The sequence below is a fragment of the Bombus bifarius genome, unplaced genomic scaffold, assembly GCF_011952205.1.
Source record: "Bombus bifarius isolate JDL3187 unplaced genomic scaffold, Bbif_JDL3187 scf7180000008213, whole genome shotgun sequence".
In the NCBI taxonomy this organism is placed as follows: domain Eukaryota; kingdom Metazoa; phylum Arthropoda; class Insecta; order Hymenoptera; family Apidae; genus Bombus; species Bombus bifarius.
This window is the reverse complement of record NW_022884516.1, coordinates 601,874-627,659: the sequence shown is the minus strand read 5'-3', so window position 1 is coordinate 627,659 and position 25,786 is coordinate 601,874. Positions and strand designations below refer to the sequence as shown.

General features: G+C 30.0%; 6 protein-coding genes and 1 long non-coding RNA gene across 8 annotated transcripts; 5 read left to right on the top strand and 2 right to left on the bottom strand.

The window, feature by feature from the left end:
- Nucleotides 1-12: 12 nt before the first annotated feature.
- On the top strand, nt 13-3,852 carry LOC117210825 (FAS-associated factor 1). 2 transcript variants are annotated; one of them, XM_033454196.1, is made up of 12 exons: nt 13-290; nt 939-1,007; nt 1,089-1,371; nt 1,447-1,624; nt 1,713-1,989; nt 2,051-2,153; nt 2,219-2,364; nt 2,434-2,588; nt 2,662-2,857; nt 2,919-3,022; nt 3,102-3,414; nt 3,571-3,852. In XM_033454196.1, exons 1-12 carry the CDS (start codon nt 252-254, stop codon nt 3,649-3,651), a joined length of 1,944 nt encoding a protein of 647 aa, XP_033310087.1. In that variant the 5' UTR covers nt 13-251; the 3' UTR covers nt 3,652-3,852. The 2 variants fall into 2 exon arrangements, with proteins under 2 accessions (XP_033310087.1, XP_033310088.1); XM_033454197.1 differs by having other exon boundaries at nt 3,102-3,427.
- Nucleotides 3,853-4,020: 168 nt separating this feature from the next.
- On the bottom strand, nt 4,021-8,186 carry LOC117210823 (exosome RNA helicase MTR4). Its single transcript, XM_033454195.1, has 10 exons — nt 7,996-8,186; nt 7,790-7,891; nt 7,222-7,464; nt 6,932-7,139; nt 6,585-6,851; nt 5,680-6,508; nt 5,434-5,606; nt 4,934-5,365; nt 4,307-4,844; nt 4,021-4,215 (listed from the first exon to the last, which is right to left on the bottom strand). Exons 1-10 carry the CDS (start codon nt 8,109-8,111, stop codon nt 4,058-4,060), a joined length of 3,066 nt encoding a protein of 1,021 aa, XP_033310086.1. The 5' UTR covers nt 8,112-8,186; the 3' UTR covers nt 4,021-4,057.
- Nucleotides 8,187-13,227: 5,041 nt separating this feature from the next.
- LOC117210924 lies at nt 13,228-15,517 on the top strand. Its single transcript, XM_033454377.1, has 4 exons — nt 13,228-13,500; nt 13,582-13,928; nt 14,000-14,739; nt 14,996-15,517. Exons 1-4 carry the CDS (start codon nt 13,313-13,315, stop codon nt 15,275-15,277), a joined length of 1,557 nt encoding a protein of 518 aa, XP_033310268.1. The 5' UTR covers nt 13,228-13,312; the 3' UTR covers nt 15,278-15,517.
- A 208-nt stretch (nt 15,518-15,725) lies between these two features.
- On the top strand, nt 15,726-17,040 carry LOC117210879. Its single transcript, XR_004488166.1, has 2 exons — nt 15,726-16,023; nt 16,133-17,040. It is a non-coding gene; the product is annotated as an uncharacterized LOC117210879 (long non-coding RNA).
- On the bottom strand, nt 16,801-18,542 carry LOC117210867 (46 kDa FK506-binding nuclear protein-like). The gene is made up of 4 exons (XM_033454267.1): nt 18,364-18,542; nt 18,095-18,184; nt 17,035-17,923; nt 16,801-16,960 (listed from the first exon to the last, which is right to left on the bottom strand). Exons 1-4 carry the CDS (start codon nt 18,371-18,373, stop codon nt 16,879-16,881), a joined length of 1,071 nt encoding a protein of 356 aa, XP_033310158.1. The 5' UTR covers nt 18,374-18,542; the 3' UTR covers nt 16,801-16,878.
- A 278-nt stretch (nt 18,543-18,820) lies between these two features.
- LOC117210865 (microfibrillar-associated protein 1) lies at nt 18,821-20,841 on the top strand. The gene is made up of 4 exons (XM_033454265.1): nt 18,821-19,085; nt 19,253-19,929; nt 20,006-20,175; nt 20,254-20,841. Exons 1-4 carry the CDS (start codon nt 18,989-18,991, stop codon nt 20,687-20,689), a joined length of 1,380 nt encoding a protein of 459 aa, XP_033310156.1. The 5' UTR covers nt 18,821-18,988; the 3' UTR covers nt 20,690-20,841.
- A 772-nt stretch (nt 20,842-21,613) lies between these two features.
- LOC117210864 (exocyst complex component 1) lies at nt 21,614-25,763 on the top strand. The gene is made up of 12 exons (XM_033454264.1): nt 21,614-21,855; nt 21,954-22,502; nt 22,684-22,838; nt 22,920-23,147; nt 23,263-23,499; nt 23,568-23,808; nt 23,886-24,103; nt 24,171-24,361; nt 24,446-24,813; nt 24,910-25,055; nt 25,135-25,329; nt 25,401-25,763. Exons 2-12 carry the CDS (start codon nt 22,055-22,057, stop codon nt 25,551-25,553), a joined length of 2,580 nt encoding a protein of 859 aa, XP_033310155.1. The 5' UTR covers nt 21,614-21,855; nt 21,954-22,054; the 3' UTR covers nt 25,554-25,763.
- Nucleotides 25,764-25,786: the final 23 nt, after the last annotated feature.

Here is a 25,786-nt window from a genome sequence, read left to right as displayed (position 1 = left end):
ACCTTTATTCGTGCAATGAAAATATCTTTCTTGGTATCGTTGAATATACGAACAATTATTTGCTGCTACAAGGGAAAATGTATAAACACTATATACCTAGATGGTTCAATGTTCGTTTCGAATTAGAGTGAGGTTTAAGACGTCAATGGCTTACATTAGTTGTGCATGTTGCTTGTAACGATCAAAAAGTAACGAGGTAGCGTTTCGCGATCCGCAAGTATTTTTTAAGTGTGACAGTAAACGACGACACGATGGCTGGGATCCGGGATGAGATTTTAGCTAACTTTCAGGTAATATATTGAATGATTAATTATTCGCCAATATTAAATACAAAATAGAATTTTAGGTTATGCTGTATGCATTAATGACATTGACAGTAGTAAAAAAAGTGCATAAATATAAAACAATATTTTCGTTTGTTTTGTCTTCGATCTGTCAAAATTTTAGCGATATTTTAAAGTATATAAAAAGATAAGCATACACATATATAGGGTGGACTGAAAATCGTAGTACAACCAAAAAGAAAACGATTCTATGAGAAAAAATACGTAAAAAATTTAGTATGAAGTTTTCTCCTCTGAGAATTTTCAAAAAAATTCTCACAGTTCGTTTTATTAAAAAAAAAAAAGAAAAAAAGAAAAAAAAGAATGATTTTAAAAATTGGTCAATTTTCATATATTATTAATATTAAAACAATATTCTATGATGTTTAATTCTGTATATTGTTAAACGTTTTTTCACACTCTTTTTGTTTTTGTATTATTGTATTTGTAGATCATAAAAACGGGTAACAAAGACTGTAGAATTACAAGTACAGAAACAAACTTTAAAAAAGAATTCTGTTGTTAATTAATTCAAAAAATATTTTCTCTATTTTATATTAATATTTGTATTAATTATTTGTGAATATTATAAATAAATGTAAACTATTCTTTTAGGCATGTACAGGAATTGATGATGTTGGTGATGCTATTAAATATTTAGAAGAATCAAATTGGGATTTATTGGTAACTTTTTGTATAAATTCATTTATGTATTATATTTAAAAATGCATTAGAACTTAAGTGATATTATATCATATCATATAGGTGGCAGTAAATCAAGCTATGCTTCATGCTACACAACAATTACCTTCTGAAGTAAGTCCAGATATAGAAATGATAGAAGAAATTGAAAGAATGCCTCAGGCACATTCATTATCATCCCAAACCAATTGTGATCCTAAAAGTAATTCCAAAGTAGAAGTAACAGAAAATTCAAAACCAGGGACAAGTAAACCTAAAAGTTGCGAAAGAGAAAGAACTCTTACATTCCATATTAACCATCTTAATAATGAATATAAAATAAATTTGTCTGAATTTTCATCATTAAGTAAGTGGTTAACACTTTATTATATTGTTTGTATACAATAATTAAAATGGGAGTTACACATACATATCTTTTCAGAGGATCTCAAACAGCTTATATGGGTACAAACAAATGTGCCACCTTGCCAACAACGTCTGTATGGGTGGAAAAAAGAGCCAAAATCAGATTATAGATCGTTACAATCATTAGATTTACCTAAAGAAAATACATTGTATATGTCTCCTGCAACAGAAGATGTTGATTTAACAACTGATATGTAAGTAAATTTTCTAAAAAATAATCTGTTTAATTCTATAAAATATTTCAATTTTATGTATAATTACAAATATTTATTACTTTTGTAGAGTGAGTTTATCAAATCGAATGACTCAAACATATACTTTGAACATTAAAAATGAAATAAATAAGGAAACATATAACTTGAAATTTCCTGGAACCAATACAATTTTGGATGTAAAATCTGGCATTTATTCATTAACAGCTGTTCCAGTTCGAAATCAACAATGGAAAGGCTGGCCAAGTTCAGTAAAAAATGATAGTGTTATGTTAGCTCAGAGTGGAATTTCTTACCCAGAACATGATCTATCTGTTAATGAAATCCCCATAAAAAAAGAAAGAAAGGTATAGTAATAATTAAATTGCAAATATATATAGCTTTAAAATAATACTTATGTACTTACAGGAAGTTATAGACCTAGTTGAAAGTGACAGTTCTATAGATGAAGATGATATAGAAGATGATGTTTTTGTAGATAATGTCAGATCTACAAAAACTCAACGTCTTAGTACGTACATTAAATTTTTTAAATTTAATTTTACATTATCAATAATTTATTTAATTTATTTTTAGTGCCAGAAAATGTAACAGATGAAACAATAGGTACAATGCATTTTGCAGAAGAATTTGAAAAACGGTATGGACCAGCACATCCAGAATTTTTTACTGGTACATTTAAAGATGCCGTTAAAGAATCATGTTTAAAGTCTGCGAAAGAGGTTTGTAATTGATAGAATTATTTACTTTAATTAATATTTTATATAAAATATCATTTTTTAATGTTACAGAGAAAATTGTTAGCTGTATATTTGCATCATGATAATAGTGTATTAGCAAATGTATTTTGCACACAGTTATTAAGTTGTGAAGCAGTACTCCAAGTTCTCTCAGCAAATTTCATTGTATGGGGTTGGGATATTACATTTGAATCCAATAAGCAAAAGTATATATAACAACAAAAGATAATTTCTTAATAACATCAAAACTTTTTCTTGCAAAATGCTTTTAATTTACAGATTTCTTTCATCTGTAAAACAAACATTAGGATCGTTTGCAACATTAGCTATGGAAAATATAGATGTTGATACTCTACCTGCTCTTGTAATTATAATGAGAGCTAGATCAATTACAGAAATGTTTACAGTAATACATGCCAATGTCGGAGTAAATGAACTATTAACGAATTTAATTCACGTTGTTGAAGTATTTCAGGTAAGTGAAAATTAATATATGATGTTAATATAATCTCTAGCATTACATTTTTTCAAAATAGGAACAAAGACGTACCGATATTGGTGTTGAAGAAGAAAGACAAGCTAGAGAAAGAGTAAAACAGGAGCAAGATAGAGCATATCAAGAAAGTTTAGCTGCAGACAGGTACATTAAAAATATACATATAATATTTTGATAAATATATATATATATCCAAATTGTTTTAATTTCGATATAATTCTAGAGCGAAAGAAGAAGCGAAACAAATGCAAGAAGAGCTAGAAAAACAACGAAAAGAACAAGCAGAAAATGAAAGGTTGGCTGAAGAAGCGAGAAAAGAAGCTCATAGACAAGCAGTAGAATCAAGTTTACCTCCCGAACCACAACAAAGTACTGGTGATGGAGTGCTAAAAGTACGAGTGCGGCTCCCAGCTGGGAAATTTTTGGAACGTAGATTTCAATCTGATACACCATTACAAACGCTTCTTAATTTCCTTATTGTGGAAGGTTACCCAACAGAAGAATACAAAGTTCTATGTAGTTGGCCTCGAAGGGATGTAAGTAGATGATGTAAGCACTTGAGTTCTCACTACGTAAATGTGCTTCTCATTTTATTGAATTAAACGTGGATAAATGAGCTTTTTACATATGTGTCATTACTTTGTAATAGTGAAGTTAAAATTTATTTAATGTTATTTTTTTATTTGTTTCAGTTAACTTCTATGGATTCGAAATTAACTCTTATGGATCTAAAATTCTGTCCTCAAGAAACAGTAATTTTAGAAGAACGATAAGTAACTTGTTGTAATTAAATTAAAATGTAGAAGTTAAACATCGCAATATTCTGAAAGTGTTATTTATTTAACAAGTTTTGAATAGTTATCAGTTAGTATGAGTTCAGTTTATTGTGTAACTACATTTTTATGCTGTATTTTTTCGTACTATTCATTCGTACGACAAATGTAGTCTTATATTATAAAAAAAGGTTCTTTCCATGCATGTGCATTGTATATTTTAAATTCCTAAAAATAAATTACATTTCAAAAAACCTCAAACAAAAGTAGCCTTTTGTTTGTTGTTACCATGATTGCAAAAAGCATTAAAGATATATTAAAGGAGTTCAATTTGTAACAAATATGAATGGAATTTGTAATAAAAAGATATATTTTGAATAATATTTAATTTTTTTAAGAATTTATATTATAAATATAAAGATGCAGCAAAAACGATATCACGCTTTATAAGTTTAATTGCTTCGCTAAATTTATTCTCTAAATCCGTATTTCCAATGTTTTTTGCTGCTTGACATAACTGTCTAAGAACTTCTTCCGAACGACGCATACATCTTATGATAGAGCCTAAATTAAATTAAAATTGCATTATTCTCTAAAAATAACATGTAAAGGCCTTTGATAATCTAGTAAAAAAGAACAACAATTCTAAACATACCTTCAAATATGTCTGTCATTTTGCAAATTTGCAAAAAGGTAGCTCCTTTACACCAAGCGTATACAACGTCCATTAAATACGGCTTGAATCGTTCTACATATGCGTCTTCATCTAATTCTAAATTAGCTTCTGTAGATACCTTTGCTATCCTTCGAGCTAAATCTTGCATTTGCCTGAGTGGACCACCTAACTCTTCAGTACACTTAGGCATCTCATTTGATTTGTCATCACAAACAAAACAACTAATTAACGCTACCATTTGCGGAACACTTAGCGAATTAAACAAACCATTAAAAATCATTTCTGTCATTAACAATTCATCAGCTCCATTCAGCTCACAAGCAACTCTGCCTTTTAGTTCTATCACATCTGATGCTGTACAATAGGCCATTCTTCGCAATACTCGTTTCCTACATTTTAGTTCATCCATTTGAAGTATTGATTTGGCTTGTTTTAATTCTAGCTTAGCTTGTTTTAGCTGACTACTTAAATCTTCTTTATGTAAAAATTGTTCATATAGAGTATTTACATCAGGATCCTACATTAGCAGAAGGTAAAATATTCATTATTAATGTGAGGAATTAAAACTAAGAAAAAATATGTAAAAACAAAAGATGACTATTTTACCTTATGCAAAGGATGAGCATATAATTTTTCTTCTAATACTTCAATTTTTTTAACAATATCTTTGAAAGCTTCGTCTTCAATATGCATATCTGTAATAGGATTCAATAATGGTGGTCCATCAGGAAATCTTTTCTTTACTTCCTGTATCGTTTTTAAGACACTTTTCCTGTTATCAGATGGTCTTAAATCCCTTGGATAATACAATCTAAGTGAACTAATTTGAGAAATTAATGTGTGTATAACAGGAACTACTTCCACATCACCTTCTTCTCCTTCATGACAAGGTATAGGGCAACCTTCCTTGGAGTCTTTAGAAACATGAAGTAATATATCAATAATAATAGCAGTGCTTTCTTTCATTGGGTTTTTAGGGTTTTTCTTTTTAAAATTCACAATAATACCCCAATCAAACATTTCATTTTCATTTTTTACCTACAATTATCGATATAATTATGAAAAAAAAATGATTTAAAATGTAAATAATATATATAAATACATACTTTTACTAATCTTCCAGGTTGTAAAAAAGGAAGCAAATATTCTGGTTTTGTCAAAAATGACCTAAATTCAGTGCTAAGATGGTCAAGTTGCTCACGTATATCATGATAAGAAGATATATGGTTATATCTATCAATAGTCACTGCATTATATGCAATTTGCAAATCCTTCGCCTCTATAATGATATGCAGAAATAATATTTTATTCTAAATCATAATATTTAATAGGCGAAAAGATAATCCACTTACTGTTATATAGGTCTGGAATAGATGCTTGATTTTGAAATTGATAAAAACTCCTCTCAAGCATATATTCCGGATTAATTTCTTCAACTCTCAAAAGGTTCAAAACCATGTTATAAGTTAAATGAAATGCTGAATTAATAGGATCTGGTTTTCCTTGTACAATTGCTTTACCAACGACAGGACTAACTTGTTCATCTATCATTAATATTACTATTCCTTTCTCGTCCAAACCTCTTCTGCCTGCTCGACCAGACATTTGTATGTATTCTCCGGATGTAATCCAACGAAAGTCTTTACCATCAAATTTTCGCGATGATGTAAATAGAACTGTCCGTGCTGGCATATTTAATCCCATAGCAAAAGTTTCTGTCGCGAAGAGCGCTTTTATTAATCCTTCTCCAAACAATATTTCCACAGTTTCTTTCAAAATAGGTAAAAGTCCACCGTGATGAATACCTATACCTCGTCTTAAGAGCGGCAATACATTTTCAACTTGTGGCAAACGTCGATCTTCTTCGTTAAGAACATCCATAGCATTATTAAATACCTCGTCTACTAACTTCTTTTCTTCTAACGTATTCAAATCTAATTTAGCCAATTGCATTGCATATATCTCACAATCTTTTTTTGAAAAACTAAATATAATTACAGGTGCGAAATTTCTTTCCATAATCATTTTAACCATTTTAAAAATATTTGTTTGCCCAGCATTCGATGGACGAATACCTCCTTTACGTCCTTTAGTATCTCCTTTAGCTGCATCACCATGATGCAAACAAGCCATTGCTCTGTTAAAATTTTCTTCTTTAAATTGTCCCGTTTCATCTACAACCTACATATAAATATAAATATATAAATATATGCTGGTTATTTCATCACAGGCTACTTGTTTATTACAGTCTACAAACCAAGTGGATACCATCACCTCCAACAGGGAATATATAATGTTGTAAAGGAGTTGGTCTATAATCTGTATAAACAACATGGCATGGTTGCTTATGTAAATGTGCAACCCATTCTACAAACTGTCTGGCATTAGGTATAGTAGCAGAAAGAAATACATAGTGCACATTGTCTGGTAATAATATTAATGTTTCTTCCCAAACAACTCCTCTTTCTTTGTCACGCATATAATGAATTTCATCAAAAATTACCCATCCAACTTCCCGCATTACCTAAATATTAAATGCGCTATTGAGATTCTAGATGGTAAGAATATTATTTACATGTAAATTTAAAAAATATTTTAAAAAACCTCAGATCCTCGATAAAGCATATTCCTTAAAATCTCAGTAGTCATGATGAGCACACTTGCTGTTGGATTAATTGTAACATCTCCAGTTACTAAACCTGCATCCTCAAACTCTTCAAAAAATTCTCTGTATTTTTGATTACTTAATGCCTTTATAGGTGTTGTATAGATAACTCTTTGTTTATCTCTCAACGAACACGCTATTGCATACCTACAAAATTTTGCACATTATTTATTATTAACAATACGTAGATTATTTAAAATATATCATTTTTTCAAATTCTAATACATACTCTGCAACAACAGTTTTACCAGCTGATGTATGTGCGGAAACTAAAACAGATTGATTATTCTCGATGCATAATATTGCTTCCTTTTGAAAAGGATCCAATACAAATTTGTACTCTTTTGCTGGTTTGCCTTGTTTATTTTCCAGGGATACATATTCATAATCTGGTGGAACTGCAACTTCGTGTGTACATGACTCAATCGTTTCTATCGTATGTATTTTGATACGTGATGTTAATTCTTCTATACTATAAAAATTTGAAAATTTGAAAATATATTATTCAAAGATAATTATTAAGCGAACCAAATAAAACTTTGCAAATAACTTTTTGGTTAGAGGAACAACTACTGTACAGGTTGTTTGCAAAAAAGTATTTAATACTTAAAGAGCTTATAGTACTCACTGAAAGAAGTAGAAAGATGTTTAATCAACATAGACTCTAAAAACAATTCTTACGATGTAAATTTAACTTTTATTATTTAGATGTATAGTTAACGGAAGCATTGAATAGACACTTTTTACTGCTCTTGATAAATACTATAAGCCCTTATTTTTAACACCTTGCATCTTACTTTAAATCCTCCAATACAGGATCAGGTCGTAATTTTTTAGAAATAAATGCATCAGAATTATTTTCAAGTTCTCGTTTAGTTCCATTTTCTGCATTGGTTCCCCTGTGTGCATATCATTTCTTTTAATTAAAAAAATTGCTTGAATTTACTTTCAGAATACATACATACTTATATTACGAAGAGGTTATGTAAACGTTTATACTAACTTTTCGTTTAACGATGCGTTTATATCTTCATTTCTTGGATTTATTGGAGTTGGAATCACTTCTATATCTTCTGTTTCTTCAAAAACGTCAAACAAGTCTTCGGTAAAATTAGCCATTACAAATATAAATTTATACTCTGATCACAATTTACATAGATTCTTTACAAAGCTTACTGTTTACATCTATCGACATTCTATATCGACTATTAAATATATCGAAAAAGTGGTCGACTATTAAATATATCGAAAGAGTGGTCGACTATCGATTAATTTAAAATTTCAACAAATTATGTATTTAAAACTTCATACTTTTAATATAAAAGAATTTTTAATTTTCAATAAAATAAAGTGCTTTAATTAATTAGAACATAAAATATGTAAGTAGGATCAAAAGTGTTTTTATTATGAAATTACAACTTATATATACATACAATAAAAAGATATCGTAGAGTATATTAAATAATTCATTTCAAATATACATCAATTTTCTTTACATCAATATTTACACTAATATCATCATCATTTTTATTTTTTAAATGAATCTTATTTAAAAGTTTTATAAGTTTTATAGTATAAAACATATCAGATCAAATAAAAAACAAAACTTTTGTAACTTTATTTTATTTTGCTATAGGTGGCAAAATAATGTATGTATCTGCTTAATTAATTTAGGCAACACAAACAGCAGGTAAAATGGATAATTTGTCTATTCGTTACGTGATTCCGGACGTGATAACACGTTGAAAGATAGAATGGGACCCTCGAATGGGTCGAGTTTATATGACGAAGAAGCAGGACTTTCAGTTTCTTTTAGGCGTTCGCGAGTGGAACGTCGTGAGTGTAACGGTCACGCTGGCACGCGCGTGAAAGTTTTGTATTCCGAGCGCCCAGCCTCCTCTATGCACAAAGTTTATTGACGCAGGAAGAAGATTGAAACAGATACTTAAAAGCGTATGTAGATTTTCGAAAGCAATGAATAATTTAAAATTCAATTTTTATTCAATGATTTTATAATTACTATTACAATTGTAATTCTCGGTTAGTTACTTTTTTATACATCTTCTACTTTATATCAACATACATATTCTTCTTCCTAGTTGTTCTTAGTTTCTCAGGTAGAGAATAGTTTGTACTGTAAATCTTTGTGTGATAATGAAGTAATATATCGAATAGTACGCAGTGAAGTAAATAGTTAATAACTAAGATAATCCTTAAATAGTTAGATAAGCGGAGTATGCAAATATACATATGTATGTATCGGAAGAATGTATGGTTAAGAGCAGGGGTGGACTGGGACGTAAATTTTTACCGGGACATTAACGACATGACCGGCCATCCATTCTTAGTTCATTGATTAAATTTTACGTATAACGGCCCCAAAAACCCGACCGGCCCACCGGGAATTACCCCAAACTGCTCGATGGTTAATCCGTCCCTGGTTGAGAGTGCATGGCAAATAACAATAACAATTACTGTAAATCGAGTATCATTTTTTATGAAAATTATTTGTGTCTTACAACGTTGCAACATTTTACTCATAGAGATTTAACTTATTCTAAACTGTATGTGTGTACATATTTTAAAGAAACACGAATATATAGATAATGAATCTTCATAATAGAATCACCGTGTAAATTAATCGATTTGATCATAGAATGTATTAATCAATATGATCGAATGGTTTATATTACTATGTTTTAACAACAAATCGTACTTACGTATATCATAAGAATACCTGCAGTATTACACTTGCGATGATGTTACTATTATGTGATATGTTGTTTCAACTACTTAGCTCCTCTTGTTTAGTAATTTACTTTTGTTTTCAATTACGATAGTTCAACTTGATAGGATAGGGTTCTATGGCGATATACGAATAATCTTTTTCTTTTAAATATTTAGTCAATTGATAATTTATGACAATTGCAATTTAAGTGCGTATATCACCCTATCAACTAAAAATCAAAGATACCATGAATTTTAATAATATAGCAAGATAACGAAACAACGATTTAATTAATAGAAGGTGAAGTAAAATTTGTATTGCAAACAAAAATTTGCGAAGAATTCTACAAGTACGCGATACTCTGTGACGAGAATTGCGAAATGGAGTGAGTTTCAACAGAATGGCCATATGTTAGAGTCGAAGGATGAAGGTATAAGAACATGAAACGATCAATGGTCCACGAGTCATCGTGCCGTGGAGCCGTGGGTCGAAAAGTCAGGGCCTGTTCAGAGTCAATTTTTCTTAACCAATGAACGCGTCCTCTGAAGGAATTTTAGTTGTTCATTTTCATAAACCATTGATTTTCGCTCATTTGTACATTAAAAATTTCAATGTATCATAATATCTCATAGTATTAGAACTTGATTAATATTTTAAGCATTTTTAAACAATAATCTAATGATGGAACGAATTGTGAAAAAAAATGAAACAAATCATGGAACAACTTGATAACAAGTTACTCGATTTTATTGGTTATCCCTCTGAAGGTTAATTATGAATATTCTCAAAATTATATCGCGTCTCTTTTTAGTTATAAAAAGCATCTTGTGCGATGACATCTATTTCATTGATAGTTTGAATAATTTAGGCTCTTTTTACGATAATTAAATTTAGTAAAAAAAGAATATAGAAAATAATGAACATCTCAGTCAGATGGAAACTAAATCACGTGTATCTTTTTGGGTAATGCATCGCACGTTGACTACCGAAGCACGTACACACATGGACCAGTAAAACTGACGTAATCCTTTGATTCTTCGCTGAATATGCAGGTACACTCATTGCCATGGAACAATTGTTATTTTTGTACTTTCTCCAGCGAAAAGAAAAGCTATAGGTATTACCCTCTGGCTATTTAGCCGATTCCAACGGCCAAAGTTCGTATATCCGTTCAATGATACGAAACATAAATCTGCATATATGAAAGTTGTGGTTTGCCCGGGGCTATTTTGCCTTTCTTGTACCACCGAAAGAAAATTTTTATCGTATGATCGTCTTCTACTATATTGTTAGCCAGTAATCTTAAACTTTTATTTCATATTTTACAATCATACAATACACACAATAATACTATGTTAATATTTATAAATTTCTCACTTATCGCTAATTATTGCATTATTTGCATTCTATAAATTGCAAAAAAATAGTTACTTTGTAAAAAAACAAATAAGATAGACAGAAAGACGGAAGATCAATTGATTATAAATTCTATACAGCACTTTCGATGTCGTCAAAGTAAATAGAGAAAATCTTTTTTTTCGGATATTTACATGCTTAATTTATTATTTCCTGCGAGTTTGTTGATTTTATTGTGTAAGAACCGTAATCTAGCATATACGGCGTTTGAAAAAGAAAGTGTGTTTCGATTAATTCCTTTTTGTACATACTTGTATTTCTGAGGATCTGTTAGTCAATTAAAAGAACAAGTTCGGTCCTCTCAAGCGTAGATATGTAGCGTAACAGAGTGAAGTAGCGGGTATTTATTTTCAAGCTGTGGGGCGGTACGTTTTCATACGACGGTCCTGAATGAGTACGAGTGAAAGTTCGTGAGTTAAATATTTTTTGTAACTTCGTTTTGCAGATCGCTCATACGTATATACGAGCTTCCTATAAGATAAGTTACAGCACGCTATGTTCGCTTCTTAATGAGGAATAAAGTGTATATAGTTATTTATATGTCGTAAGCGCACAAAAATTAATCGTAGGATTGAGAAAAGGAACAAAAAAAAAAAAAAAAAGAAAAAAGAAAGAAAAAATGGAGAAAGCGCACATATTGTTAAATGAATAGAAAAATGACCGTAATGGTTTAAACTACAATTTGAGTCCAAAAAAAAATTACAATTTGAGTTCAAATCGAGATTTGAGAAGAATAAATTCACAATCGAACATTTAATGATTACTTAATTAAATGATCCTAATCTAATAAACGTTTATACGTTTTTCTTTATTTCAACTTTATCCCTTCTCTTTTTGAACATGCAAACTAATTGATATTTACCGAATTAGGTAGGTTTGTAGGTTTAATACAAAACTTTTCCGATTATGCAATGTATCTAAGAAATATTAAGTTTCTGACTGGAGCTGCATTCTTCTCCAAACACAGGACTTTTGTAACGTCAATCGACATTCTAGGGTGCACCGTGTAATACCTGAACACCGGGCAGTGAGTTATAGTGACGTGAAAGTTTCCGACTGGAAGAAGCGGAATGCGGAGTGCTGGGCGCTACGGTGTGTACACTGATCCATGGTACTAGCACAGACGAGTACTCGTCTGTGGTACACTAGGTAATTGTATGGCTGATACCATGTTTATTATACATGTTATGCGTACACGGCTACTTCTGGTATATTAGTCCGGCCGACCGATTCCCGTATCGGATACATATTTCATTTCTATGGCTTGATTCATATGATGGTTATATTTTAATATTGTTCTCAAGAAAATAGTTGATTATTTTATGAAGCTTAAAGAGTATAAAAATATAAAGATTACAAGAAATATTAATTGAACGATAACAAAATTTGTTTTCAAAAATTCGTTGTGTAAATAATTATTGCAAAAATATAATATTATCTTATATTTTCATCAGTCTGTAAAGAATGTCCTATATAACGTAATACTCGTTTCACATTGTCCAATTTCTTACGTGAACATGACGAATGTGAAAGCGACCTTGAAACTTGGGTCATCCATCGCATCAATACTAAGCAGTATGTCCGATAAATATCTAGCTAAAAAAATTTTTATCTGATAGATTCGATCGTGTAGCTAGAATTTCAATGAAAAATTAAGTTGCAGTATTAATTTAGTCAACCTGTATATAAATGACGAATTAGAATTGGAAATTTCTTCTGTACAGTTTCAACAATCGATGAAATAATACATCGTAATTTTTCATCATAATTTTGTATTATAGATTCAGTGAGTATCAAGAAGAAGGCAAAGAATGATGCTGAAATATTAATGATAATGGAGGAACTTAAGAATGAAAACGCGTGGCTATTAGCCCGCGGGCGATTATTCTAAAAAAGCATGCAACGGTGGTTACTGGCCCTAGATGAACCTGCATCTAATCCATGCGGTAACACCGTCATCAGCCACGAACCATCCGGGTACGAATACATAAATTCGTACGCAATTTATACCCGTATGGCATATTCAATTATTTTTGAAAATCATAGTTGTTTATCTGTATTAATGTTAATAGCTTTTATTGATGGCACCGTTAAAAGTACATACAAGAATGTGATAGTTTTTTAAGACTTCGTGGGAATTTCGTATAGGTGGTACTAGGTTGGATCGTAACAGGGGATGCTGGAACGCGGGAAGTTTTGTTCCAGTGCCGCAATCGCAACGGCCTTGGCAGTTTCAGGTGGGAACCAAACTAGCTCTGACAGTGAAACTACTAAATTGTCTTTATATGCGGCGAATGAGCGATTCACTTGCAATCCTGACAATCTGTACGCGGTACCACGAATTGGTTTACATGAGATAGAATGGTAAGTGAAACTTCTTCTTTTATCACTTTTTAATTAAATATTTTGAAATACTGATATAAAGCAGAAAAAATTATTCTTCAGGATAGAGGCTGACTCGCTAGAGGCTGATGTTTCAAGATTCGTAGCCGGTTCGTCAACAGTAACAACGACCACAACGCGAAATAATCTAAAAAAATGTTGCCGAACTTCGACCAGTTCCGGTTACTCCAGCCATTCTCCGCCATTGTCGGCTGGTTCATATTCTTGTTACACATCAGCAGTCTCCGGTCAGAGTCTTTTTCGAGGAATACCTTTAACAATGAAGGATCAATTCAGCGGAGGTCTTGCTGTGATTCACGAGAGCGAGTCAATTCCACGTCCTATTTGGCCGACTGCATTTCCCAATCCGCGCGAACTCTATCAGAGCGAAGAAAATCCCGAATATGATAGTAAGCAAATAGATTCTTTTTTTCTTTTAATGTCTTATAAAAACAGTAAAACATGTTGCGGTTTATAATAGCTTTGTACACATGTTACGGATGCAGTTGCGCATATACCTATTCATATTGCGATTGGGATTATGAAAAATCTGCAAGTATATCAGCACACGATGTCCTCCTTGAATTATCTCAAACACTAAACTCTGTGATAGAAGGCAAAAATGCTATGACACCAGAAGAGATCTTGCACAATATCTCGTATAAGGTGGCCCAAGGAATTGGTTTGAAAGGAGGACTTTATGAGTACGTTTACCATAATTCCTCTTTTTTACCAAGCAAACGATCGTTCTTAAACGACAAGAATTCGTGTCTATTAAGTAGCAATAAAAATTCGTCGTCGAAAATCAATCCAGTAAACTCAAAACTTTACGATAATACACGACACCTTTATCTGCACAATCCATGGTACACTTGCTTATGCACTTGTGAACATACTCACAGATTTTTGTCGTCTTCTAAAAATGACAAACAAACCAAGACGCACGATGAATCAGAAAACAAAGAAAATCCACCTGTTATACTTTTCATGGATAATCATTGTCAAAGAACAAATTCAGAATTAACACTGCAGAACAATAAAAACACATTTGAGTCGCACGTTTGCAAATGCTTAAATCGTTCAATTGCTCTCGATAAAAAAACGAAAAACATATACTTGAACCGTTGTATTAGAAGTGATACGAAAGAGGCGATCAATATTAATGAAGAAAACAAACAGGACCGGGATAAAGTTATTTCTAACGAACCAGAATACTCTATGGTAAGTCTATGTGAAATACTTCTGAGCTATAAATTTAACGCATATTGTATAATCTTTTAACCGACTTCTTTACTCGATGCACAAATCGTTACAAATAGATCTAACTCTTTAGAGATAAAAGCAATTACTGCCATATAATAGATTCATTACCTGATTCACCTGTAATGTATATTCCTTTTTGCACATAATAACGTTAGGAGCAAATAACAGTATTCACAATGTCAATGTAACCAACGTATCAAGACTGATGTTTCAGCAGTTGGAGTGCAGTGACGGTGATTCATTCAACAAAGGTAGAATCTTCTCATCCAACAGAAATAATTGGGATTATCGTGTGCGAGGATTTGCCGAAGACTTAGATTTCACGCTCGACGTTTCACGAGCGGAACGCTTAGGTCGTGTAATTGCAAAAGCAAAACGAAAACGACAATGGTGCAGAGCTCTGACCGCCTTCTTCGGACTAGTCTTCTTTGTTTTAAGTGTCGTCATTGTTTCCTTATCAGTAACAAAAGGACGTAAAGTATTTGGAAGCATGTAATTCGATTTATAAATCATAACAACTTAATCAGAGTACTTTCGTAACTCTAGTAAAAATACTGACTGACACTTGCTTTATATGCTTTTAGTACCTTATATTGTTAAGCTAAAATAATAGGATCTAAATCCTGTTAGCAATATATGGCTGTGACCATGTTTTCTTATGTATGAATATTAATATGCAATGTATATCCAGATAAAGTAATATTAAGTAATATAACTAAGATAAACTGTAAGACATGAAAATTATATGATTAAAAATTTAGTTAAATGAATAAAGAAAATTAAATTTATAAGAGCTTAGCTGATTTTTCCTTAATAGCATGATTATCTGCATTTTTTAAATTCATTTTTACTTAAAAATAAAATTGTTAAAGATATATTAGGTATTTTAATGAAGGAAACATTGGCTTGGATATAGAACATTATTTTAATTGTTGAAGTCAATCATTGCGCATGTTTTCACGGACGTGAGTATACAGTATACGTATAACACAACTACCGTTAAATAAAATTCGATAATTTGAAATATAGTAAAAAATAATACATACCAAATTTAAGTTTTGATAAAAATATTATTCTTTTATGCATAAAATAATAGAATAAATTGTTATGAACTTAAATATTTAATACTTAATCGTATGATATAAAGGTTATATCCCCCTGTATATTTTCAGATTATCTCAATTATTTACTTGCTCGATTATTTTGAGTAATAGAAAGAAAAATACATTTGTTTGACTTAAGGTACGAATTCAATTTTTATTTACATTAATGATGTGAAAGTAGCTGTATAGAAAAATATAATTTTTAAGTTAATCAGTAGTTTAGTATATAATAACCTGCATTGTTCCAGATTTCGTTCTAAATTGGCTTAAAATGGTATGTATACCATGTGTAGCTATACCAATATTACTCATTATATGGAGATTCTTGATACAGCCATTATTTATAAAATGGTGGCAGTTCAGAAACAAACAAATAGAATTAACAAATAATGAACAACCCCCGCAACTTGTAAAGGAATGTAAAAATGGAGTTTGTACATTATCATGGACAAAAAATCAAGACGAAAATTCCATGAAAAAGCATTGAAATGAAACTTGTCTATAAACACAATTATTCCGAATATAATTTATTGTATAATATTAAACTTTATATTTGTTTACAACTTTTTAAATAACCATAAGTATATTATGCATATACATAGTATACATCTTGTGCAAAGTATTTATTATATTTAGGATGTTCATGTTATTACGCCAAATTCATGGGAGATTTAAAAAGTTTGTTCAAATTATTGTGTTACCTATATAAAAGATAATAAAATTTTATCCTCTTCTGCTTTTCTCGCAAATCTATTACTAATAATAATTACTGATACTAATACTAGAAACAAATAGCTCGTCATCTTGTATATCAATAACATATAGTTATATGAAAATGTAATTTTACTTTGTATTCCAACACAGTTATTTATGTATTCTTATGTTGTATTTTCAAGAAAATTGAAGTTTTATAAGATAATGAAAAAGGGTATTACATTTATTAGTTTAAAATACATTATACATCACTTAACAATACTTAAATATTCATAAAAGTTTAATGTACATTCCGAAGTTCCACTTCAAACATAAGTGTACTGTTACCAGGAATAACAGGTGGCGAGCCTTTTGCTCCATACCTATAACAAACATGTAAAACGTAATATGAATAATATATTTAAATTTAGTTCACACATAAATGAATGATACATACGCCATAGCTGGAGGTATTGTGATCTGTCGTTTTCCTCCTACTTTCATTCCCTGAATACCAACATCCCATCCTTTAATTACTTCACCTTTCCCAAGCCTGAATTTAAAACCATCTCCTTGTGTTGTTGCATCAAATTTCTTTCCATTTTTTAAACGACCCACGTAATATACAGAAACCAATTTTCCACTTTTGGCAAGAACACCATTACCGACTTTCAATTCTTTTATTTGCACTCCACCTTCTACTACCCTTGTTTTCTGATCACTTTGGGTATTTATTTCATTTTGTTGCTGTTCCCTTTTATCTTTTTTTTGCTTTGCCTCTTTTCCATTTAGTATTTTCTTTTTTTGTTGTTGTTGTTTATTTCTTTTATCTTTCTGTTGAGGCTTTACTTTCTCTTCCTCTTCCTCTTTATCTTCTTCTTCACCCTCCTCATCCTCATCTTCATCTTCATCTTCATTTAATAGTGATTCTTCATCTCCTTCTTCAGAATCATCAGAATCATTTTCTTCATTCATGCCATCTAGTTCTATATCCTCATCAGAAGATTCTGCTTCAATTTCTTGTTTAAGACGCTTAGTATTTTTTTCATTCTTTAAGGTATCTATAGCTTTTCTTTTTGATTGTTTGTCAACCAACTGTGGTACCTGTTCTTCTTCTTCTTCTTCTTCGCCTTCTACGTCCTCTAGATCATCCAAGTCCAAATCTTCATCAGGTATTAAATAACCAGTTAAATGTACATGACCATGGCCATGACATATAAATGCTATTGTACTTCCCTCATGAAAATTTAAATCAAGTGGCACTTGCCACGTTGAGCTCTTTCTTAAATTGCATAACAAATAACTAGTACCTTCATAGTATAACATCACTTGTACCACACCGTCATCTATAATAAATAAAGTATAAAATGACATACTATTATTATTTAGAAATATAACAAATTTCAATTTTTCAATTACTTATTTAAGATTTGAATAACATGCTAGATTATTATTCAAATTTTAAAACGATTATTTATAAATTTAAATTTAGCATAAGACGAATTTATTAATATTACCGGCTTTTTGAAGATTTAAACTAGCCATTGATACATGGAATGATTTTTCAACGGTCTGTGTATATCGTTTATTTGGTTCCAGTATTAAACCTAAAAAAAAAGAAATTATAAAATTATTATTAATATTTATACAAATTCCTTTTCGTAAAATATTGTTTTCATAAGGAGCAACCGTTTTTCGAAACCACATGGCGACACCATTTTAAAACACTTTATACCGGTAAATTTTGGAAAACCATCAGATAATTCTTAACCGTGATTATACTTACCCCAAAACATTTTGTCTGTGTAACTTTTGACTCTTATTCCAGTAAAATGAAATATCAATTATAAAAACTTTCTATTTTTTACATTCAAATACAGATACCAAGTGCCCTTTACGACCTCGCGCCAACTACTAATGAACAACTAAAAGACTTCATACAGCGCCATTACCTACAAATCAATTTCTGTCACGAACTAATTTTTTTTATAGATTCAACACCATATTTTAATAACAGCGATTAAAACTTGATGGATTTTAGAACATTTTCTTATCCTTGAAATTCTTAACTTAATAAATAACAATTCTTACTGATAATATCACGTTTTCACTAAAATATTTTTACTTAATTTTTGTACTTAAAGTAATATTTCGTAATTTCATTACGATCATGTTACAGACGGTACGACATAGAGTTTAGCAACGATTTACTGTTTACATTCATAGAATCATATGCATTTTTGGCATGGCCTTAAAGAGTGGTCGATAGCACATCTATATCATATATATTTTTAAGTGTAAAATGTTTGACCACGGTCAGGTGTGTTTGACTATTATTGGCAAGACATAGATAGAGTATAATTTATAATATCTTTAGACTGCTTGAAAAATTTATGTTGTGAATTAGCAAAATGATGATGGATTATTTTGTTACAAATAATTCTTTGGCACCTGCGCCAATGGGAATTCAGAGTACTGCTGGTGCCGTACCTGTAAAAAATGATAAAGGTTAGTAATTAAATATTGTAATTAATATTTAACTAACTATAATAATTATCTTCCTCTTTCGTCTAAAAATAGTAACAATAATATAAAGATAAATAGTAACAACAGTTGTTTCTGTGAATTATGTCTTAAGCGTTACAATACCTAAAAAATTTTGTTTGAATTTATAGGTGAACTTTCTATGAAAAAAGTAAAGGTACATCGTTATGTCTCTGGTAAACGACCTGATTATGCACCAGCTGCTAGCTCAGAAGAAGAGTCCGAAGAAGAAGATTTCTTAGAAAGGCGTGTACATAAAAGTTATGAGGAAAATGAAATTTCTATAGATACCCCTACACATTCGCAAGTGAAAATATGTGATGAAGATGATCCACGTATAAGAAGATTGACGCGTTTAGAAAAGCAGAAGGAATCTAATACAGAAATTCGTGCAGAGAGACATAGACACATACATGAACCAGAATTAATTGAAGTTGAGCCTGAAAGAACTCGGGAAAGGATAAAGTTAGAAAGTTCAGATTCGTCAGAAGATGAAGAATTATCAGATTCTGAAATTGAGAGAAGACGCGAAGCATTAAAACAACGGGTTTTATCAAAAAAAGAAAATGAAGAAGAATTAATTCATGGAGAAGAAGATGAGAGGTCAGGTGATACCTCGGAGGAAAGTTCCGAATATGAAGAATATACAGATTCAGAGGAAGAAACTGGACCAAGATTGAAGCCAGTTTTTGTACGTAAGAAAGACAGAATTACGGTAATGGAAAAAGAAAAAGAAGCAATGAAACAAAAACAAGCGGAAATTGAAGCTAAAAAGTTAGCAGAAGAACGGAAACGACAAACATTACGGGTAAATCTAATTATATGACTAGTAAATAAATCAATAACTAATAGTGATTATCTCCTTTATTCTATTTATTACATAGATGGTAGAAGAAGCAATAAGAAAAGAAGCACAAGTAGGTAAAACCACCAGTGAGCATGAAGGAAAACTTGAAGATGTTTGTACAGATGATGAGAATGATGAAGTTGAGTATGAAGCTTGGAAATTGCGAGAATTAAAAAGAATTAAACGTGATCGTGAAGAAAGAGAACAGTATGTATCGTTATTACAATAACAATTATTTGATACATATAAAAATTTTTATAATATTTTTTAAAACATTTCTTATAGACTTGAAAAAGAACGACTTGAAGTTGAACGAATACGTAACATGACAGAAGAAGAGCGGAGACAAGAAGCGCGCTTAAATCCAAAAGTCATTACAAATAAAGCAGCCAAAGGAAAATATAAGTTTCTACAAAAATATTATCATCGTGGAGCTTTCTACTTAGATAAAGAGGATAATATATTCAAGCGAGATTTCTCTGGTGCAACTTTGGAGGATCATTTTGATAAAACGATTTTACCCAAAGTTATGCAAGTGAAAAACTTTGGACGCAGTGGTAGAACTAAATATACTCATCTAGTTGATCAAGATACTACTCAATTTGATTCACCATGGATCTCAGAAACAGCACAAAATTTAAAATTCCACAATAATCAAGCTGCTGGAATGAAGCAAGTATTCGAACGACCATCATTAAAAAAAAGAAAAAATGAAAATTAATCAGGATACATTAAGAATTTTATATTATATTAGAATTAGTAACATATTGTAAAATTGTTTTATTTAAATCAAATTTTTTTTTATTAATTGGGGCTTTTGAATACCTTAAATATGTAACAATGTATAAATACAACTCTTAGTATATCTTATAATCTTGATTTACTTTTTTACATATCAAGGTTTTTAAAGCATGTTATTTAAACTTATTTGTACTCATGAAAATGTTTTATTTTTCCAACAATAATTACTTTTGAAGGTACCATGATAATATTCGTATCATCAATAACAGTTAATTTCCTGAGAAAAATATTATATAATTGTTAAATAATTCTAACAAAGATGAAGTATTAGTTATTACTAATAATACTCAGGAATTGGCTCTTTTAGAATATATTTGCTAATTTGACTATATTCACTATGTTATATTTGTCTAAATAAAAAATATACATTATCACAAATAATAATAGTTACCTATGGCAAAATATGTTTAGATCGTTAAGTTATTTTTACAAATGTGATTTTTTATGTATAATGCATAGGATTTTTATTACAATTCAAATATATTGACCAGGGTTTAATATCTGCAACTTTCATAAATATAGTTTAAAACTAAGAAATCTAAAATAATACGTTAAATATCCATTTAATGTCATATTGATCAATAAACATTTAAAATAACTTCTAAAATGGTTAAACATTCTGTTACCAAGTATTGCATCACCAAGAAATTCTAATCTCTAATAACATTCAGTAATATTATTCAGTGTATATGAAGGATGTGTAAAGGCCTAAAACATTTAAGTCATTTATTTTAAATTTATGTTTTTCAATTAGGCTAATGTGCGATTTAGTTTTTAGCATTGAAATACAAATCTCTGCATTTAATAAAACACATTTTGAACTTGGCTATGTACCTACTGTTGGTAGTTGGTAGCTGGTAATTGGTAGTTAGTAGAGGTTAGTACCAGGTATCTACCAGTTAGTACTTACATTTGTCAGTAAACTAAAAAACTGGCAAACAAGACATTGTATTTGACAGATTCGTAAACAAATCAAGTGATTGACTTTGATATAAAATATGTAAAATTATATTCTGCCATAAATTTGTAACGAATAATAAATTATAAAAGATATGTGACTGAAATTAAAGTGCACTAACCTAACAGGTATTAATTCTGTAATAATATTTGAAAAATATTAAAGATGACTAAAGTTATATAATTTTGTAAAATTTTACACGATATTCTCAATTTGTTTATTACAGGCCTTTTAAATTAGCGAATTTACTTATAAATAACGTTTTAAAGTGATATTGCTTGTATATTATATAAACTCAAACTTCAACTTCAAACTTCAACTTCAGTTATGGCAGCAATAAGACATACATTACAAAGGGAAGTGTTTACACCTAGTGATGAAAAATTATTAAGCGTATGTTATGTCAGTAAAGCATATAGAAAAAAGAAAATGAGCTTTTTGTGCTTAACTACAACTACAGATTCACCTTCATCTTTACTTTTATACCAAGTAAAAAAGAATGATAAAAATGTATTTAAGAAGAAACAATCATGGCCTTTAAGCGATATTCAAATTGTGGATGGCGTTAAAAATGATTCTATGGATATAGAATTGCACATTGATAAAGTATATAAATGGTCAGTGACAACAGCACAAGAACGAAGGACATTTATAAGTAATTTATATACTTATTCTTGCAATTTAGCCCAAAGGCCACAATTTAAAAATATTCCAAAGGAATTACTTATAGATCCCAGTTCATTAAAGGAAAGTGATAGTATTACTTTCACACCAGGTAAACATTATAGTTTGCTTGTAATTAGCTTATTATTTATTTATATTTTAAATAATATCTGTTTACATATATATGATTATTTGATATTACTAAGTTTATATGAATTTAAAGTTTAAATAGATATGTAATGTATAATATAGACAAAATAATTTCAGTTATCCTAACATTAAAATATTTTTAGAGCTGTTAACATCTCCTATTTCATCTGATTATCAGCCTATTACTGAAAAAGAAGCTGCTGATTTAAAACAATTAATGGAGGATTGTGAATATGCAGTCTCTAATGCGGAACTTTTTATGGAAACCCTTTCTAAGGATCTTTCAATTCTTGATGGGGTAAAATTATAGTTTTAGTGAATTATAATTCTTATTAAGAGAAATCTCAATTCAGAGGGAATTTACTTTTTATTAATACAGGAAAATGTACAATCAGTTTTGGCATCAGAAGCATGTGTAGCTCAATTAATGAATAGTATAGAAGCAGCAATAACTGAAGCTTCTATTGTCGAATCTCGTCTTGCAGCCTATGATGAGGCCCTTGGTAGAATTAGGGAAGTTATGGCACGTGTAGGTCAAAAAAATCAGGCGATTCATACAGCTAATAATAATGCACGGCTCCTCTTAGATCAATTGAATACAGTAATAGTAAGTAATTTTTACTTTATTACATTTTACAACTTTTTTTATTTGTATAAAATTTTTATTCTGTAATTATTTTAATCCCAATTCTGTAATAATAAAATAATTTTAATCCTGTAAGTCACAATTAGATATTTCTCCAACTCACCAACGTGTTTTGAGTGAAGCTGAGCTTCCAGGAGAAAAAGAAGAACTTAGCCAAGCAGGCGCTGCTCTATTAAAAGCAATAACAGCTCCTTTACCACCCGGACTTGATAAATTAAGTGCAGTAACAGAACAAAAAAGACGACTTGATAAACTTAGAGTAAAATTTTCTGTAATTGTTGCTAGACATTTAAATAATCTCTTCATACATTTGGTATGTGTGCCTATGAAAGTAATACAAAATTAAAATATCATTGATATTGAAGTATAATATTGTTATAGGGCAATGATGTTGGAGATATGTCTACATCAATGACAGATTTAATTCTTCCAACACATCAAGCAGTTCATCATGAACTTGAACCATATACAGAGCTAATGCAATTATTAAGAGCATTAGATAATAAGGCTTTTATACAGTTAACTAAAGTATATACAGATACAATGAGTAAACTATATAAAAGGGATTTAAAGCGATTTTTTGAGGAAGCAAAAAATAAACTAATTTGTAAACGCCTTCAAGGTATATATGTTACACTTTTTTTCTTCATTGTTAATAATAATAAATTTTCATTTTTTACAAGAATGTACATTTTTAAGCAAATACATCAAAGTCTAGTGGCCAAAAAGTAGAAGATTTACTGAATCCTGCACCTATTTGCTTATTAAGTGGTGAAACATGGGCACCAGTAGGGGAAGGAAATCTTTTAGACTCGGTACTTGATTGTCTGCTTTCTCAAATGCAACCGGTCTGTCTCGCAGAACAAGCATTCTGCATTTCGTTTCTACAATTAGATTCTGTTCTTTCTCCATCAAAAGTATGTAAATTGTTGTTACAGATTTATTACAATATTCAAAAACTAAGTATCTATCTAAATGTGTTAGAGTAGTGAAATGGAAGAAACAGATAATGTTAGTAATGGAGCTGCAAGTCCTGGATCAGTGACTTCTACAGCAAGTAAAAAATTAGAAAGACAAGTAAATGAAGAAGTGCGTGCTACAATGGCGGCTATATTTCCATCGCTAGAAACTGAATTAAATAATTTTATTGCCTTTCTGGATAAAATCGATAGTTTGTAAGTATTTTATAAAATTTTTATTTCTACAATTAATTTTTGTTTAATTTGCTTACAGAATAATTAATGCAAAAAGTATTTCAGTTGGTGTATGTATGTCTTGGTACGTTTGTCACAACATGTTATGTCAGCGCAAGACACTGGTTCATTTTTATCTATGACATTTGCTTCTGCTCTAATTCAAGTTAAAAGAGCATTTGATAAATTTATGCAAACACAATTACAATCAATTCTCTGTGATACTAAAGTTAATCGCAGAAATAAATGTGGTATTTTACCATATGTAGAGAATTTTGGACCATTTGCAAGAACGGCAGAAAAAATCTTTAAAAATTCAGATAGAAAAGTTGATCTTGAGAAGTGGTATACTAAATTAGTGAGTACAATGTTTGAAGCTATTGTCATCCATAGCAGAGAACATCATAAAACTCCACAAGAGGTTATTAAAATGGGTAAGATAAATCTATTAACTTTATACTTTAATTATGATTGTGTATGTTAATAATTAAAATTATTAGCGCTAAATAAATAATTGTGTTATATTTTAGAAAACTTTCACCATTTATATGATCTTCTATCACAATTAAAAATACCTATATTTGACCATGAACGAAAGGAAGCTAAACAAAAATATCAGGATGCTTTACGTGCATATGTTACACAATATTTTGGGAGACCTCTAGAAAAACTGAATGTTTGTGACTTAAATCTTTTTTCTTAGCCTTTCTATAGTATTTCTTTTAATTATTATAATGTATAATATATACTTACAGCTATTCTTTGAAGGCGTGCAAGCAAAAGTTGGTGCTGGAGTTAAAGAATCTGAAGTTAGCTATCAAATGGCTTTTAGTAAACAAGAACTTAGACGTGTCGTAAAAGAGTATCCTGCTCGAGAAGTTAAAAAAGGTTTAGAAAATTTGTACAGAAAGGTTGAGAAACATTTATGCGAAGAAGAAAATTTATTACAAGTAAATTAAAAATACGAATAATTTATTCATTTTTCTGTATTATATCTTATATTGTATAATTTTTTATTTAGGTTGTTTGGCGTGAAATGCAAGGTGAATTTATCGCGCAGTATATATACATAGAAGAGCTAATTCAAAGGTGTTATCCAGATAGTATGGTAACTCTTGAATTTACTATACAAGATATTTTAGAATTTTTTTCAGAAATAGCTCGATCTCATTGAAAAAAATTAATAATTTACTAGTTGTAAAATAAACGTTTCATAATATATATTAATATTTAAATTGAAATAACAATAACAAAATAATGTAATTTCTTGATAAGAAAATGTAAATACTTAATTTTCATATGAACTATTTAGATTTTTGTTCAGTTTGTGTCTTCTTGTGAAATAAGATAAATAAAACAAGCTTATTTATTTAATAAAATTCAATCTATATACTTCTGGTATTTTTA